Source organism: Eimeria acervulina, genomic scaffold (assembly GCF_000499425.1).
Source record: "Eimeria acervulina Houghton genomic scaffold, Eah_scaff190, whole genome shotgun sequence".
NCBI lineage: Eukaryota > Apicomplexa > Conoidasida > Eucoccidiorida > Eimeriidae > Eimeria > Eimeria acervulina.
In genome coordinates this window covers 286-17660 of record NW_013550087.1, presented here as the reverse complement: position 1 = coordinate 17660, position 17375 = coordinate 286, and the positions used below count along the sequence as shown (strand labels likewise).

At 55.3% G+C, this 17375-nt stretch overlaps 3 protein-coding genes across 3 annotated transcripts; 1 reads left to right on the top strand and 2 right to left on the bottom strand.

Moving 5' to 3' along the window:
• Positions 1-575: 575 nt before the first annotated feature.
• Positions 576-12065, bottom strand: EAH_00024260 (hypothetical protein, conserved; the record flags this gene model as incomplete). Its single annotated transcript, XM_013396773.1, has 20 exons — positions 576-2635; positions 2884-3046; positions 3682-3719; positions 3900-4054; positions 4567-4638; positions 5190-5402; positions 5846-6480; positions 6890-7129; positions 7317-7402; positions 7571-7652; positions 7843-7956; positions 8286-8399; positions 8575-8994; positions 9229-9564; positions 9848-10135; positions 10241-10561; positions 10655-10763; positions 10970-11316; positions 11494-11783; positions 12011-12065. The coding sequence occupies 20 exons, from the start codon at positions 12063-12065 to the stop codon at positions 576-578; spliced, it is 6138 nt and encodes a 2045-aa protein (XP_013252227.1).
• Positions 12066-13905: 1840 nt separating this feature from the next.
• EAH_00024250 (hypothetical protein, conserved) lies at positions 13906-14730 on the bottom strand (the record flags this gene model as incomplete). Its single annotated transcript, XM_013396772.1, has 1 exon — positions 13906-14730. One exon carries the CDS (start codon positions 14728-14730, stop codon positions 13906-13908), a length of 825 nt encoding a protein of 274 aa, XP_013252226.1.
• Positions 14731-15319: 589 nt separating this feature from the next.
• EAH_00024240 (hypothetical protein) lies at positions 15320-15565 on the top strand (the record flags this gene model as incomplete). The annotated part of the gene is made up of 1 exon (XM_013396771.1): positions 15320-15565. The coding sequence occupies one exon, from the start codon at positions 15320-15322 to the stop codon at positions 15563-15565; it is 246 nt and encodes an 81-aa protein (XP_013252225.1).
• Between the last annotated feature and the right edge of the window lie 1810 nt (positions 15566-17375).

Genomic DNA, 17375 nt, shown 5'->3' with positions numbered 1-17375 from the left:
GAAGGAAGGATAACCCATTTTGCCCAGTCCTTCTGCTGCTGTTGCTGCTCCTGTTGCTGCTGCTGCTGTTGCTGTTGCTACTGCCGCTGCTACTTTTGCTGCTGCTGCTGCTGTTCGCAATAAAGTACGTTGGTTATTATGTTTGCTGCTGCTGCTACGCCTGTTGGTACCCCTTACAACCTCTAAGACACTTCTCTGCTGCTGCTGCTGCTGCTTCTGCTGCTGCTGCTTCCTCTGCCGCTGCTGCTGACAAGGAAGTATTATTCTTTTTTTGCATTCTATCAGCCTGCAGGAGACAGTCTCGCACCCCACAGCGCTGCGTCTCCTGCTGCAGCTAGCCAGCTACGCCAGCACAGCTAGCTGCCCATAGAGGTGTAGCTAGCTGGATCTAAAGGTGTAGCTAGCTGGCTTTAGAGCTGTAGCTAGCTGCCTCACGGGCCGTAGCTAGCTGCCGGAGGAGGTGTAGCTAGCTGAATTGAGAAGTGTAGCTAGCTGCTAGGACACCCTGGCATCAAAGCAAAGATTTATGCTGCTGCTGCTGCTGCTGTTGCTGCTGCAATTGTCGGTGCATCTAGCTAGCGAAATTGCTGCTGGCGTTGTGGTTGCATGCGTCTCTTATGCTGCTCGCTTCGGTGAGTATAGTGTTGCTGCTGTTGCTGCTGCTGCTGCCACTGTTGCTCCTGCTGTTGCGGTGGCTGCTGCTGCTGCCGCTGCCGCTGCTGCTGCTGCTGTTGACGGGATCCTACGACTCCTTCTCCCCTTTGCATCAGAGCACTGTATTTAGTAAATGCTGATTCGTGCAGCAGCAGCTGCTGCTGCTGTTGTTGCTGCTGCTGTTGCTGCTGCTCCCTCTTCTTTTTCGCTGCTGCTGCAGCTTCCAGGAGCAGTCTCTCCCCGTGCTGCTGCCAGTGCTGCTGAGCTGCTGCTGCTTCCTGGTGCAGCAGCATCTCCCTCTGCTGCTCCCGCATCACCTCTTCTTCTTCTGCCTGCAGCTGCAGCTGCCGTTGCCGCTGCTGCAGTTGCAGCTGCTGCTTGTGCTGCAGCTGCAGTTGCTGTTGCTGCTGTTGTTGCTGCTGCCCGAAGTACTGATGCTCCTCCCAGTCAAGAGGACTTGAGGGCACGCCATACAATTGTTCTGCTGGTTGCTGCTGCAGCTGCCGCAGCTGCTGCTGCTGCTGCTCGCTGCCCTGCCGGGAGCGCCGCTGCTGCCTGAAGCACTGCTGCTGCAGGTGTTGCTGCTGAAGCTGCTGCTGCTGTAGCTGTTGCTGCTGCAGCGTTTGCTGTTGCATCTGTTGCCGCTGCAGCTGTTGATGTTGCAGCTGTTGCCGCTGCAGCTGTTGCCGGTGATGCTGTTGTTGCTGCAGCTGTTGCTGCAGCTGTTGCTGCTGTTCCCTTCTACGCTGCCTCTGGTGGTAGTCATGCTGCTGCTGTTGCTGCCGCTGGTGCTGCTGCTGTTGCTGCTCTGTTGCGAGCTGCAGCTTCTGCCTGTGCTGACCACCCCGTTGCTCCAGCTCCTCCAGCTGCTCCAGCTGTTGTTGCTGCTGCTTCTGCTGCTGCTGTTGCTGCTGCCATGTTGTGCAAGGAAGCCAAGTGTTGTCTTCTGCACCGCAGGGCACGCGCTGTTGCTGTTGCTGCTGCTGCTGCTGCAGCAAATGCTGTTCCCCGGGGTCCTCGTCTGGCGGACATTGCTGCTGCTGCTGCAGCAGCAGACTGTCTTGCTGTTGCTGCAGCAGCAGCTGTTGCTGCCTGGGCTGCCTTGTCCCTTTCTGAAGGGGCTGCTGCAGCTGTAGCAGGCTCTGCAGCTTCTGCTGCTCAGCTGCAGCACAAGCTCGTGGTGCTTTTCTTGTTGCTGCTGCTGCTTCTGCTGCTGCTTCTCCTGCTACTGCTGCAGGCTTCCACTCGTGCAGCTCCTGCTGCTGCTGCACCCACGGCTTGTCTCCCATCAACAGAGACGGAGCATCATAATAGTTGTAGCGGCAGCTTCTGCTGCTGCTGCTGCTGCTGCTGCTGCAGCCGTTTTCGCTGTAGTTGCTGCCTGCATAAAATGCATTCTGCTGCACGTCAACCTCCAGGGCAGAAGGCAGCCGCCTTTGCTGTGGCTGCTGTCGCTGCTGCTGCTGCTGCTGGTGCTGCTGCTCTGCGGTGTGCAGCCTGTATACGTCGTCATACGCGTACACTTCGCATTGCTGCAGCTGCTGAAGGCTGTCATGCTGCTGTTGGTGCTGTTGCTGCTGTTGCTGCTGCTGCTCTTGCTTCTGCTTCTGTTGTTGCTGCTGCCACCTGTGCGGTGCTTCGTTTTGCTGAGACGGGGAATCGGAGGGAAATTCATCTTCTTTGTACTCTGCTGCTGCTGCTGCTGCTGCTGCTGCTGCTTCCGGTGTTGCTGCTGTTGGTTCTGCTGCCGACGCGGGGCTCGTTGTTCTGTTGCTGCTGCTGCTGCTGCTGATTGTTTGAGGGATGCATTCACTGACAGCAGCACAAGGCGTTGCTTCTGGTGTTGCTGTTGCTGCTGCTGGTGTAGCAGCAGCAGCAACAACAACGGGAGTTGCTGCAGCTTCATCTTTGCTGCTGTCTGTCTCTCCTAGGACAGCAGAGCTGCTGCCGTTTGTCTCTTGTTGAGATTGCAGGGGGGTTGCTGCGCGTCCATCATTCAAACCCTAAACCCTAAACCCTAAACCCTAAGCCCTAAACCCTAAACCCTAAACTCTAAACCCTAAACCATAGGCCTTAGCAAGGCATGATTAAAGCACCAACGGAACACAGAGATGCAGCAGTAGCAGCAGCACGCGCCAGCATCGTTTGCAACAGCAGCAGCAGCAGCGGGAGCAGCAGCAGCAGCAGCAGCAGCAACGGGAGCAGCAGCAGCCGCAGCAGCAGACTCACTAGCTGAGCGTGCCTCTGCATCATCATTTTGGGAGTGCTGCTGCAGCTGCAGCTCAACCCGAATGCTTTCTAGTTGCTGCTGCCTTGCTGCTACTGCTGTTGCTTCGTTGCGCTCTTTAAGCAGCTGCTGCAGCGACGGCAGCAACTCCACCTCTTCCTGCTCCTGCAGCAGCAGCAGCACCAGCAGCAGCACGAGCACAGCAGCAGCAACAGCACCAGCCAGCAGCACCAGCCAGCAGCAGCAGCATCACCATCAACAGGAGCATGCATCACCAGCAACAGCAGCGAGCACCAGCAGCAGCAGCAGCAGCAGCAGAAGGGGAACACCTCAGCAAGTTAAGCTTGCACCCCAAACGTCAGCCGCAGTTACAGCACCAACAGCAGCAGCACCAGCACCAGCAGACGCAGCCGCAGCAGCAGCAGCAGCAGAATCAGCAGCAGAATTGGTGCATGCCTTGACAAGTGTCTTCAGCAAGTCAGCAAGAGAATCTTCAGGCCCCAAGGGCAGCAGCTCAGGTGGTTTGCTGCTCCATTGCTGGGGCAGCGCGGCGATCTAAGACAGCCACAGCAGCAGCAGCAGCAGCAGCAGCAGCAGGCATAGCAGCAGCAAAGAATAGCTTGAAGGGCATACGCGCTACAGCAATAGCAGCAAATGCGCGGGCACAGCAAGAACACCAGCAACAGCAGCAGCAGAGGCAACAGCAGCAGCACAAGCTGCAGCAGAAATAGCAATAGCAGCAGCAGTAGCAGCAGCAACAGCAGCAGCACCAGCAGTAGCAAGACACGGATGAGCCGTACCACCTGCAGCTGGAAGCGCTGATAGACGAGGGGGAGGGCTTGAAATATAATATAACGCGCAGCACCAACACTGCGTACTGCATCTGCTGCAGCAGCAGCAGCAACAACAACAACAACGGCAGCAGCAGCAGCAGCAGCAACAGCAGCAGCAAGGTTTGGTTGCCATAAGTTGCCCTAGAGAATACTGCATGCGCGTGTATTAGGCAACGAGGACGTACTAGCATTCTGCTTTGGCTGCTGCTGCTGTTGTCGTTGCAGTTGCTGCTGCTGCTTTTGCTGCTGCTGCTGCTGCTGCTGCTGCTGCTGCTGCTGCTCGGGTTGCAGCAAAAAGGCGATTTGGGGAGGGAGTGAGGCGCCCAGACAGTCGGCTTGTCTTAAGAAGCGCACAGCCACAACCCGCTGCAGCAACGACAGCAGCAGCAGCAGCAACAACAACAGCAGCAGCAGGTGCTGAGCACTGGAGACAGCTGCAGTCCAAGGGCAGCAACAAAAGCAGCAGCAGCAGCAGCAGCAGCAAAACTGCATTGCAGTGACGTACACGGTAGGGGCCCACCTGAGGCGCATTCAGACACAAACATGCCGCCGCAGCAGAAGCTGCAGCAGCAGCAAATAGGGCTGCAGCAGCAACAGCAGAAGCTGCAGCACCAATCGCATCAGTAGCAATGGCTGCAGCGGGAGCAGAAGAGGCAGCAGCGGCAGCAAAAGTAGCAGCAGCAGAAATACCTTCAGTAGCAACTGAAGTCGTGCCAGCAGCAGCAGCAGCAGCAACAGCAGCAGCAGCAGCAACAGCAAGTGTACAACAACATGTGTAGCAGCAGCAACAGCAGCCGCAGCAGCAACAGCAAGTGTACAACAACATGTGTAGCAGCAGCAACAGCAGCTTACGGGGGAGAAGACAATATCCCAGGGGGAGGCATCGCTGGAGTGCTGCTGCCACTGGACCTTAGAGAATGCCGCCTGCAGCAGCAGCAGCAGCAGCAGAGCAGCAACAGCAGCAGCAGCACAGCAGCAGCAGTAGAGCAGCACCCGACAGAACGACCAGCAGCAACTTCTTTCTGTGTCTTGAAGAAAAAGAGATGCCAGCACCTTATATGAAAAGATTTCCCCCCGTTGTTTCAGATCTAGGGTTTAGGGTTTAGGGTTTAGGGTTTAGGGTTTAGGTACTTTGATTTCTGTGCAGAGTTTTGGGTGTCGGGCGCAGAACCAAACGGAGAGAGACCCTTTCATTTTTAATTAACTTCAACTCTCACTACAGCAGCAGCAGCAGCAGCAGCATTTGCTGCTGCTGTTGCTGCTGCTGTTGCTGGTGCTGTCGGCTGCGACTGGTCGTCCGCTGTCGAACCACTGGTCTCGCGAGGCTACTCAGCAGCAGCAGCAGCAGCAACAGCAGCAACATAACAGCATTTTAAAATTGAAATCGACTTTAAAATAAATAAATAAATAAATAAATAAAATATAAAAAGAAGCAAATTAATTGGGTGGCATCTCCTCCAGTGCCTTACGCCTACCCCGCTGCCTCACCCCCCGCTGCTGCTGCTGCTGCTGCTGCTGTTGCTGCTGCTGCTAGAGACACAGCCGCAGGGCGTTTCACTTGCAGCAGCAGCAGCATCCACGTGAGAGCGTATCTACTGTGCTGCTGCCGCACTTCTCCCTTTGCTGCTGCTGCTGCAGCAGTGTGTGTGGCCCCACATGCTGCTGCTGCCGAAGTCTTACTTACACCACTGCAGCAGCAAACCCAGCAGCAGCAGCTGCTGTGCTTGCTGTGAGCATAAGCTGGGCGGCGAAGTTCACCTAAACATTAGCACCAGGACGAAGACAGGCTTCAGCAGCAGCAGCAGCTGTGGCAACAGTAACAGTGCCTGCTGCAGCAGCAGCTTCAGCAACAGCTAATAAATAGAGTGCGCAGCACTATCAACTGCTGCAGCTGCAGCAGAAGCTGCAGCATCAGCAACTGTGCCTGCTGCAGCAACTCGGCAGAACAGCAGCAACGGCACAGCAGCAACTGCTTCGCACCACCAAGAAGGTACAGGCTTCTATTTGCTTCAGGTGCAGCAGCAGCAGCAGCAACATCAGCAGCATTAACAGCAGCAACAATTAAAATGCGTCTTTTTCTGTATCCTGCTGCAGCAGCCCCAGGGCAGCCACTAGCAGTTCTCTGTCTGACGGAAGTGCCTGCTGCTGCTGCTGCTGCAGTTGCTGCTCTAGGGTGTACGTACAGCCCACTCTAAGCGCTGTGGTGGCTGCAGCAACGACAGCAGCAAAGGGGACAGCAGCAGCCTCCGCGACCATCCCTGCCCCAGCAGCAACAGAAGGAGCAGCAGCAGCAGCAGCAGCAGAGGCCCCGCCTGTCTCCTCCCCTGTCTCTTGCCAGTGCCTTAAATACGCAGCAGCAGACAGCAGCAGCTGCTCGTCGCTGAGCCCCACAAGCTGCTGCAGCGCGAGAGTGCTGCTGACGTGCACCCGCTGCAGCACATGAACTGCTGCCAGCAGCGGCGGCATCAACGCGCAAGTCGGCTGCTGCTGTTGCTGCTGTTGCTGCTGCTGCTGCTGCTGTTGCTGCTGCAGTTGTTGCTGCTGCAGCTGTTGCTGCAGCACTGCAAGCTCAGTTAAGAGATGTGGGGTGGATAGAGACAGCAGGCGGCGCGCTCTGCCGAGCATTTCGCTGTCTCTTTTCAGGTGTACATGCAGCTGCGAGTAAGTTAGAGACAGAGAACCTTCTGTCTCCGCTAACATACAAGCAAGTGCTGCTCGCTGCTCCTCCCTATGTGCTGCACTGAGGCACACTGCTGCTACGATCCCCTGCAGCAGCAGCAGCAGCAGCAGCAGCAGCAAAAGGGACAGCAGAAGCAGAGGCGGGCACATTGAACGCCGTATTTTGAACAGCAGCGGCAGCAGCAAAAGCAGCAGCAACACATGCAGCAGCAAAAGTACCAGCAGCAAGCACCTAGAATGATGCATTTCAAGCAGCAGCAACAGCGCAGCAACAGCAGCACAATACACGCAAGCAACCAAGCAGCAGCAGCAGCAGCAGCGAGAGGGGCAGCCGCATCAACAGCAACACTAACGGCAGCAGAAATATGGACAGCAGCATAAACAGCAGCAGCAGCATCATGAACAGCAGCAGCAGCATCATGAACAGCAGCAGCAGCATCATGAACAGCAGCAGCAGCATCATGAACAGCAGCAGCAGCAGCAGCAGCAGGCGCACCTGCAGCAGATAAACACAAACTCCCTTCGCTTCGATGTCGCTAAGCGGCGGCGGCAGCAGCGAGAGATACTGCTGCTTCAGCTGCAGCACGGCCCTCTCAAACAAGCGCGTACACCGCAGCTCTACTTGCTGCTGCTGCTGCTGCTCTAGCTGCTGCACCTCGATAGGCAAAACAGCAAACACCTGCTGATACACCTGAGTTAGAGGAGGCCCCAAAAACCAGTCCCTCATCAAAGCCCTCTGACGCACATACACAACAAACCCTAAACCCTAAACCCTAAACCCTAAACCCTAAACCCTAAACCCTAAACCCTAAACCTTCCATAGTGGCTTTTACCTAAGCCCTAGACGAGTCCTTGCCTTCCCGCCAGCAACAACGCCTCAACCCCAAACCCTAAACCCTAAACCCTAAACCCTAAACCCTGACCTTCACAGTATCCATCTCCTTAAAGGCTTTGAGGGTTTGCAGCGCTGCTGCTGCTGCGCCCTCAGGGCTGTCGGGTCCCTTCTGAGCTGTACGTACACACCAGAGAGAGTTAATGCAGCAGTCAGCAGCAAGACATAAAGAGACAACAGCACAACCAAGCAGCAGCATCTACTGCAGCAGCAACAGCATCAAATGCAACAGATGCTCCAGTAGCATCAGCTGAAGCAGCAGCAACACCAGCTGCTGCAGCTCACCTGCTTGTTTTGTGCGCTGCAGCAGCAAAGAAAAGAGACTGTAGCTCCTAGCCAGAGAGAGACGAGCAGCAGCAGCAGTCCGCTGCAGCAGCAACAGCAGCAGCAGCAGCAGCACACATTAAGGCAGCAGCAGCAACCTAGGGGAGCAAAACCTCTTAAACCAGCCGCAGAGACGGCTGCCACAGTGATGCACAGCATGCTGCATTTTCTGCTGCTGCAGCTGTCGCTGCTGTTGCTGCTGCTGCTGCTGTCGCTGCTGCTGCTGCTCTTACGTTGTGCTGCTGCGGCATATCAAAGAGAGAAGGAGGCTCAGCTGCTGCTGCGGGTATTTGAAGGACAGAGAGCCACGTTAACAAAAATAAAGAACTGTCGCATGCAGCGGAAGCCTGCAGCAGCAGCAGCAGCAGCAGCACATGCAGCAACAGCCAGCTGCTGCAGCTCACCTGCTTGTTTTGTGCGCTGCAGCAGCAAAGAAAAGAGACTGTAGCTCCTAGCCAGAGAGAGACGAGCAGCAGCAGCAGTCCGCTGCAGCAGCAACAGCAGCAGCAGCAGCAGCACACATTAAGGCAGCAGCAGCAACCTAGGGGAGCAAAACCTCTTAAACCAGCCGCAGAGACGGCTGCCACAGTGATGCACAGCATGCTGCATTTTCTGCTGCTGCAGCTGTCGCTGCTGTTGCTGCTGCTGCTGCTGTCGCTGCTGCTGCTGCTCTTACGTTGTGCTGCTGCGGCATATCAAAGAGAGAAGGAGGCTCAGCTGCTGCTGCGGGTATTTGAAGGACAGAGAGCCACGTTAACAAAAATAAAGAACTGTCGCATGCAGCGGAAGCCTGCAGCAGCAGCAGCAGCAGCAGCACATGCAGCAACAGCAACGCATCTAGAAGAGCCGCAAATGCAGCAGCAGCAACAGACGCAAGTGCAGCAACAGCAGCAGCAACGGCAGCAGGAACCGCAACAGCAACAGCAACAGCAGCACCAGAATCAGCAGCAGCATTGCATTCATACCTCCTGCAGCAGCGGCTCTCCCGCTACCTGAGCAGCAGCAAGATGCTGCAACAACTGACGCAAGAAAGCACGAAGGTCGCCTGCAGTAGGAAGCACAATGCTGCTGCTGCTGCTGCTGTTGCTGCGAACCTTCTGCAGCATGCTGCTGCTAGGATGCTGCTGCTGCTGCTGCTGCTGCTGCTCTTGCTGCGCTTGCTGCAGCAAATCAGCAGAAAACAGCAGCTGCAGCATGTCCTCGTGAATGCTGCTAATGCGCTGTCTGTACACCGCAATCAACTCCTTCAGGCTGCCCATCAACTGCGTCTCCTGAGATTTTGCTGCAGCAGCAGCAGCAGCAACAGCAGCAGCAGCAGCAGCAGTGCAGAGATGTCGTTTTTCTCCCCTACTGTATGGCTGTGCAGCAAAAGCAAACAACTGAGGCTTCAAAAGCAGCCGCAGCAGCAACCACAACAACAGCAACAGCAACAGCAACAGCAACAACAATAGTAGCAGCAGCTGTAGCAGCAACAACACCAGAAATAGGAGGAGGAGCAGCAGCAGCAGCAACAGTGACGCCGCACTGAGGGAAGGCAGGGGGGCCCCTGCAGATTCTGCCCGTCTCCATCGAAGCAAGAAGGATTGCAGCAGCAGCAGCAGCAGCGGGGTGCAGTCAACCAGACACCAAGCAGCAGCTTCCTCAACGTTTTGCTGCAGCAGCAGATGACGTGCTGCAGCCCTGTACTCTGCGAGCACGTGATCCTGCTGCTGCTCTTGCTGCTGTTGCTGCTGCTGTTGCTGCTGCTGTTGCTGTTGCTGCTGCTGCTGACTCAGCTGCTGCAGCATCTGCTGCAGCGGCCTGCTGCGGGCTGTCAGTAGTTTGTAGCAGCTTTTCAGGTGTACAGACACCCTGCGCAGCAGCTCAGCTGCAACAGAAGAAACAAAACCTCTCTGCTGCATCCACTCCCCCATCGTTGCGTCCAGAAGGGGAGACAAGTCCGGGCTAGACAGCACCTGCAGCAGCAGCAGCAGCAGCAGCAGCAGCAGGGCTTCTGGATATGAGGAAACAGTCAGACTGCAGATGCAGCAGCAGCAATAGGCAGCCAAGGAGGTAGCAGCAGCAGCACGGACAACGACGGCATCAACATCAGTAACAGCAGCAGCAGCAGCAGCAGCAGCAGCAGCAGTGTCTGTACACCTGGTCAAGCAAGAAGGCCTGCCGCAGCTTTGTCTCCAACGAGGAGAATATAGAGACACCCCACTCAGCAATTAGCTGCTGAAACGGAGTGCAGCAAACCAGAGAAATGCTGCCGCTGCCGCGAGAGAGAAGAGACTCGCAAAACGTAGCAGCAGCTGCTGCTGCTGGGTGCTGGCTCCCTGCTGCACCTGCTGCTGTTGCTGCCGGTGCAGCGCAGGCCTTGGGGCTGCCAGGAGCGATCGCTGCAGCAGCAGCAGCGCGCAGCGCCTCCGCTGGCAGCGGCTTGCATGCATCTGCTGCTAGCTGCTGCAGCACAGCCTCCAGCGTTTGCTGCTGCTGCTGCAGCGCGAAGAGACATTTTAAGCTGTCAGCAACGCCTACTACGTCCTGAGCGGCACACACGCACACACACACACACACACACACGCAGCAGCAGCAGCAGCAGCAGGGTGTGCATCGGAGCAGCAACTGCTGCGGGTGGAATCAGTGCACATGCAGTCTCTTGCTGCTGCTGTTGCTGTTGCTGTTGCTGTTGGTGCTGCTGCTCTTGGCGGTGCTGCTGCTGCTATTGGTGCTGCTATTTGTGCTGCTATTTGTGCTGCTCTTTGTGCTGCTGTTGCTGCTGCTGTATACCCGCTGCTGCAGCGACTCCTGCAGCAAAGCCTTTGGTTTGCTGCGGATCTCCTGGCCCAGCTGCTTCATCTGCTGCAGCGCCGGCTGCATGCATTTGAGTCGTAGCAGTGCTGCTGCTGCTGCTGATCCCTTGCTGCTGCTGCTGCTGCTAGCTTCCGCCTCAGCAACCATTGCTTCCAGCTGCAGCAACGCATAACGCTTCGCCTAGAGAATCAATGGTGGCTAGTTGAGGGCGTAGGGTTTAGGGTTTAGGGTTTAGGGTTTAGGGTTTACCTTGACTAGGTAGTCGGCCTTCTTATGACTTGCACTCTCTTCTCTCAGCTTCTTTAAGCAATGCAAAAAATTCAGAGCACACAGCACTGCCTCCTCAGCCTGCAGCAGCCTGCAGCAGCAGCAGCAGCAGCAGCAGCAGCAGAGGGAGCAGCAGCTGCAGAGACAGGATCCATCTCCACCGCACCAGCAGCAGCTGTGACGGCGAAAGCACCAGCAGCAGCTCTGCAGGAGCAATAACGCGGGCTTGGTTTGCTGCATTGGACAACCGCAGCAGCAGCAGCAGCAGCAGAAGCAGCAGCAGCAGCAGCATGTCACCTGTCTGCCTCATTCACAGCAGTCTCCAAGTCTGCTGCTTTCTGCTGCGTCAATTGCTGCAGCTGCTGCACCTCGTTAGATATGCAGCTAATTTGCTGCTGCAGCTGCTCCGTGCAGCAGCTGGCAGATTCCTTCTCAGCAGCGCTGCTGCTGCTGCTGCTGCTGCTGCTCAGCTCGCCGCTTCCCTCAAGGCTTGCTGCTTGCTGCAAGTGAGCGCCTGCAGAGCTGCTGCTGCTGCTGCTGCTACTTCTGTTCCTGGTGCTGCTGCTGCTGTTGCTGCTGCTGGGCTGCATGAGTTCAGCAAAGTATGCAACCCCCGGCATAAGGGAGCCCAGGTGCGCTGAGAGCTGCAGCAGCAGCAGCAGCAGAAGCAGCAGCAGCAAGAGCAGCAACAGCAAGAGCTGCAGCCGACAGTAGAAACCGCCTCTTCAGGAGCAGCTAATGAGGCTGTACGACAAGCAGACCTCCGCATACACCAAGCAGGTGCAGGGATTAGGGTTTAGGGTTTAGGGTTTAGGGTTTACCTCGCTGCGTATGTTGTCGTCTAGAGCTGCTGTTGCTTCCTCCAGCTGCTGCAGTCGGTGCCCCAGGGCCTCAGGCCCCTCTCCACTGACTTTTCGTACAAACGCACCTACGCTAAAGGTTGCTTCGCCTGCTGCTGCTGCTGCTGCTGCTGCTGCTGCTGGCGCTGCTGCTGGCGCTGCTGCTGCTGCTGCTGCTGCTGCTGATGGTGCTGCTGCTGAGTCGGCCGCATCCGTCTCCCTCCCTAGAGCCAGCAGCTGCAGCACAGCGGGAGGTAAGTGCTGCTCCGCCACTGCGCAACTCACAGCATAAACCCTAAACCATAAACCCTAAACCCTAAACCCTAAACCCTGGAGGGCGTGATTGTCGCTGCCTTCAAGCAGCAGCACTGCAGCTTGGGGTGTATGTGTGTCTCCTTAGGCCCCTGTCTGTCCAGTCGGCGCATGTTCCTTAGCAGCAGAAACAGCAGCAGCAGCAGCAGCAGCAACAGCAGCAGCAGCAGCAGCAGCAGCAGCTCACCATCCATTCGGATGCGGATAACAGGGCCCTCAAGAGAGGGCAAAGCCGAAGCCATTTTGCTGCCTTTCGCCGCGTCTGCTGCTTTCTTTATTCTGTATAAATTCTGCTGCTGCTGCTGTTGCTGCAGCAGCTGCTGCTGCTGCTAGCGGGAAGGCCAGAGAGCAGCTGTCTGGGGGGCCCCCGGGGGGCCCCTCACTGTCTCTTGCTGCTGCAGTGGTGGCTGCGTAGAGGGTTTATAACAATTAATTAATTATTTTATTTTATTTGTTTGCTGCAGAGATTAACTTGTGCAAATAACCCTCCAAACCCTAAACTCTAAACCCTAAACCCTAAACCCTAAACCCTATAGAGGAAGGCCTAACCCTAAAGCGTACAGCGTAAACCCTAAACCCTAAGCCCTACACCCTAAACCCTAAACCCTAAACCCTACACCCTAAACCATCAGCTTCAGCGGGGGCCTGCATTTGCACTGAAAAGGCTCCTAAGCCCTAACTACAAAACCCTAAACCCTAAACCCTAAACCCTAAACCCTAAACTCATTCTGTACACCTCCGTTAGAGCCATCTGCTGAACAGTAACTGCAGCACTCAACTCCATAGGCAGCTTGCTGCTGGTGCTGCTGCAGCTAGCTGCTGCTGCTGCAGCTAGCCACGTCGTTGCTAGTGTAACATGCAGCGAGCTACAGCTCGCTGCTGCTGCTTACACGCCAGGCCCAGCTAGCTACAGCTGGCTACAGCTAGCTACGGGCTAGCAACAGCTGGCTACAGCTAGCTAGATACAGCTAGCTGCAGCTAGCTACAACTACTAGAGGCTGGCTGCTTGCACGCCGAGCTAGCTGCCAGCTGCAGCTAGCTGCAGCCAGCTCCTAGCAAGCCGATCTTGCTGCAGCTAGCTGCAGCTAGCTGCAGCCGACATTAAGAGGTCTGCTGAAGCAAATGATGCATATATAAAACAAATACACAAAGTCATAAGGCAGCTGCAGCAACTCTCTCTGCTGCTGCTGCTGCTGCTGTTTGTGCTGCTGCAGCTGTTTGCGCTGCGGCGGCTGCCGCTTTCATTTCAAATGTAGCTGCAGCTGATAATGCTGCTGCAGCAGCCAGTGGTGCTGCAGTTCTCGTTGCTGCTGCTGCTCTTCGTGTTGTTGCTGCTCTTAGGTGACTGCTGCAGCGGTACCTGCTGCTGATGGTCTTGCAGTGCCTGCTGCTGCTGCTGCTGCTGCTGCTGTTGCTCTCTGCTATCGCTGCTGCTGAATTGCTACAGCTGTCTTCATGCTGCAGCGGGAGCAGCAGCTGCTGCTTCTGCTGCGCGGCTGATATATGCTCAGGTTTTGCTGCAGCGTATGAACTGTCTTTCTAGCATAAACAGCAGCACCTGCTGCTGCTTGTTGCTGCTGCTTTAGCAGCAGCAGGTGCTGTTGCTTCCATTGTTGCTCTTGCAGCAGCAGCCGCTGCTGCTTGTTGCTGCTGCTCTTGCAGCAGCAGCTGCTGCTGCTGCTTAAGCAGCAGCAGCTGCTGCTACTTGTTGCTGCTGCTTCCGCCAGTCTCCCGCCCCTATACAAAAAAAATAGTGCTGCATCCCTTTCACTCTTACCTGTGTTGCTGCTGCTGCCGCTGCTGTTGCTGCTGCCGTTGCTGCTGCCGCTGCTTCTGCTGTTGTCGATGCCGTTGCTGCTGCAGTGGCTGAGGCTACGGCTGCTGCTGCTGCTGCTGCTGTTGCAGTCGCTGCTTCTACGGGTGTAGCTGTTGCTGCTTGCTTCCGCTGCAAAGGCTGCTTCTGCTGCTGCTGCTGCCCCGATGCTGTTATTGTTGCCGTTGCTGCTGCGACTGCTTGTGCTGCTGCTTCACTTTGTGCTATTGCTTCTGCAGCTGCGGCTGTTACAGTTGCTGCTGCTGCACTTATCCTAGGTCTCCTGAACTGCTGCTGCTTCTGCTATCTGGATAGTGGTCTAATCTATCAAATCCTATGCTAGACCGTCCGCTGCTGCTGCTGCTGCTGCTGCTGCTGCTGCGGTCGGTGCTGCTGCCGCTCCCGCTGCTGCTGCTGCTTCCCGTGTCAGCTGCCTCTGAATCTGTAGGCACGGGCAGAGGCGTGAGCGTGTTGGTGTGGTTATTGTTGTTGTTGCTGCTGCTCGTACTGCTTCTGCTGCTGCTGTTGCTGCTGCTGCTGCTGCTGCTGCTGCGACTAAATAGAGGCGGCAGCAGCTGCTTGGGCCAGCTGAAGCGCGCAGCAACTCTACCGAAGAATCCTCTGTTAGAATAGGGCTGCAGCGCCTGGATGCCTGCTAAGTACCCAGTGTCTTCTTTAGCAGGACCTGCTGCTGCTGCTGCTGGTGCTGGTGCTGTTGGGGGTTGTGCTGCTGTGGTGTGTTCCTCTGCACCTGCAGCAGCAGCAGCAGCAGCAGCAGCAGCAGCATCTGAGGTCTCTGAAAAGCCTAGTAGGGAGAGCTTTTCTTTCTGCATTAAATTTGTTTGCATGCGGCATTGCAAAAAGGCCTTTGCTAGCGGTCTGCAAGGCAGGTGGTCGTACACCTCAACTGCCCCATGCTGCTGCTGCTGCTGCTGCTGCTGCTTCTGCTGCTGCTGCTGCTTCTGCTGCTGCTCTGAGAGGCAGCGGAGGTAGCGCTGCTGCTCTGCGCTGCAAAGCCCCTCTCGATCTAAAGGAAAGCTTCCTCTTGATGGGGGCCTCGAGGGGCCCCGCACAGAAGTAGCAGCCAGAGACATAACCACATCAAGGGTTTAGGGTTTAGGGTTTAGGGTTTAGGGTTTAGGGTTTAGGGTTTAGGGTTTACGGGCTTGAGTCTAGGGTTTAAGGTTTAGGGTTTTCAGGCCTTCTTTAAACCACAAAAACTTCAACGCATTCGCAGCCCGAGCAAACGCATGCAGCCAGGGGCCCCCTGTGTACCTCCCTAAACCCTAAACCCTAAACCCTAAACCCTACACCCTAAACCCTAGACCCTAAACCCTAAATCCCTTGGAATTCAGCTATGAAGATTGCAACTAAAGATAAATAAAGAGGGTATTCGTCGTTGGGTTGGGCCCTGCGGCCTACCCTCTAAGGCCCTCCCTAAACCCTAAACCCTAAACCCTAAACCCTAAACCCTAAACCCAAAATCGGTGATTCTTTTCATTGTGTGGGGAGTATAAGAGCTGTACGTACACCGTATGATGTCGTGTGTAGCGCTGCGGTTCCCCTCGGCCTTGAGGGCCTTCACACCTTTTGCTGCTGCATGCACTGCTCGACCAACAACAGCAGCAGCAGCAGCAGCAACAGCAACAGCAACCGCAGCAGGAAGACCTGGACGGCTGGTGCATGCAAAAGGAGCATTTGCTGCTCAACGCTCTGCAGCAGCCGCAGCAGCAACAGCAGCAACAGCAGCAACAGCAGCATCAGCAGCAACACAGCGACCTTGGCGTGCAGCAGGCAGTCATGAACCAGCAACAGCAGCAGCACCTGCAGCAGCAGCAGCAGCAACAGCAACAGCAGCAGCAGCAAATGGTGGGGTTTTCTACTGTCAGAGACGCGGCCTTCATTTTGAGTCCTTCAAAGAATTCATAGCGTTCACCAAGGGACCAAGGCAAGCTGCTGCTGCTGCTGCTGCTGCTGTTGCTGCTGTTGCTGCTGCAGTAACTTGCAGCTAGTGCTGCTGCTGCAGTGTACAATCCTGCTGCTGATGGTGTTGCTGTTTCTGTAGCTGCAACCGCATGCGTTTGTATTGCTGCAGCTTTTCTTATTGCGTCTATCCTTCATATACGATTCCATATGCTTTATCTGCTGCTGCTGCTGCTGCTGCTGCTGCTGCTGCAGGGGAGTAGACAGTTCAGCAATATGCATGCGTTGGGGGCGCCACCGGCCTAAGCGCAAGTCTCCTTTCTTTGTTAGGCGTCGCATCTTTGAGCCTTCTCTTATATCTACTTCTAGGGTTTTGCTGCTGCAGCAGCAGCCGCTGACACCAGCTAATGAGAGAAATAATAGCTTAAAGGCCCCTAAAGGCGGCAGCTACCCGCTGCCACCAGCAGCAGCAGCAGCAGCTGCTGCTGCTGCTCGGGCTGCTGTTGCTCGTACTGCTGCTGCTGCTGGAGCAGACGCGCAGCAGCTGCTCTCCCTTCACGCTGCAGATTATTTGAGCAGAAGCAGCCGCAGCGGTGTGGGAGAGAAGCTGCTGCTGCTGTACACTCCAGATGCTGCTGCACCAAAGCAGCAGCTGCAGCAGCAGCTGCAGCAGCAAATGCCTTACGCAGATATTACTGCTACATGCGTTCAAGGCAGCAGATTCATCTCTGTCTGCTGCAACGAGCACCAAAAGGATGTACTTACATTCCCTGTACCAGGTAAGCTTAGGGTTTAGGGTTTAGGGTTTAGGGTTTAGGGTTTAGGGTTTAGGGTTTAGGATGTACGGGCTACAGGAGCGACTGTCGGGAGGCAGCAGCAGAGCTAAAGAGAGAAGAGACAAAAGAGAGACAAAGAGAGACAGACGAGACAGCGGAGCGACACAAAAGGGACACGAAGGAGACACAAAAGAGACAGAAGCGAGACAGAAGAGAGACAGCAGAGGGACAGCAGAGAGACAGCAGAGAGACAGCAGAGAGACAGTAGAGACCGCAGAGAGACAGTAGAGACAGCGGAGAGACAGTAGAGACAGCGGAGCGACTGTAGAAGCGACAAAGACGAAGCACAAGAGATAGGGTAGACAAGAAAGGAGACAAAATAAACAAAAATTAAAAGGAGACAGCAGTTTATGCATGCGGGCGTGGTCTAGTGGCTATGACGTTCGCCTCACACGCGAAAGATCCCGGGTTCGATCCCCGGCGCCCGTATAAATAATTAATTATTTTAAATAATTAAATAATATTAATTAATATTCAATATAATAATAATTAATATGCTCTTGATGCTGCAGCAAGCTGTCTCTAATTGCCTATACTTATACGCAAAAAACTGTCTCCTCTTGTGCTCTGTCTCCTTTCTGCTGTCTAGAGATAAAGTCTTCATTATCTCTTTCTCTCTCGCCTCTTCGTCTGCTGCTGCTGCTGTGCTGCAGCTTATTGCATGTAAATCTCTCAATAAAGAAAGTCCTTTATAAACATTTAAGAGAGACACAACCCGTAGAAGGAAGCAAACCGATAGAAACAAGCGAGGAGACAGCTGAGGTCTCTTTGAGGCTCACCTGGTGCCGGCCTTTGATATAAACCCTAAACCCTTTTTTAGGGTTTAGGGTTTAGGGTTTAGAGTTTAGCTTCAGACTGCTGCTAAAAGAGCTTTTATACTTCCTCGTGCTGAGCCTCCCTTAGGTGTCTCTAGCCTAGCAATCTGGGGTCCCTCGCCGGTCGAAGTGAGGGTTTAGGGTTTAGGGTTTAGGGTCTAGGGT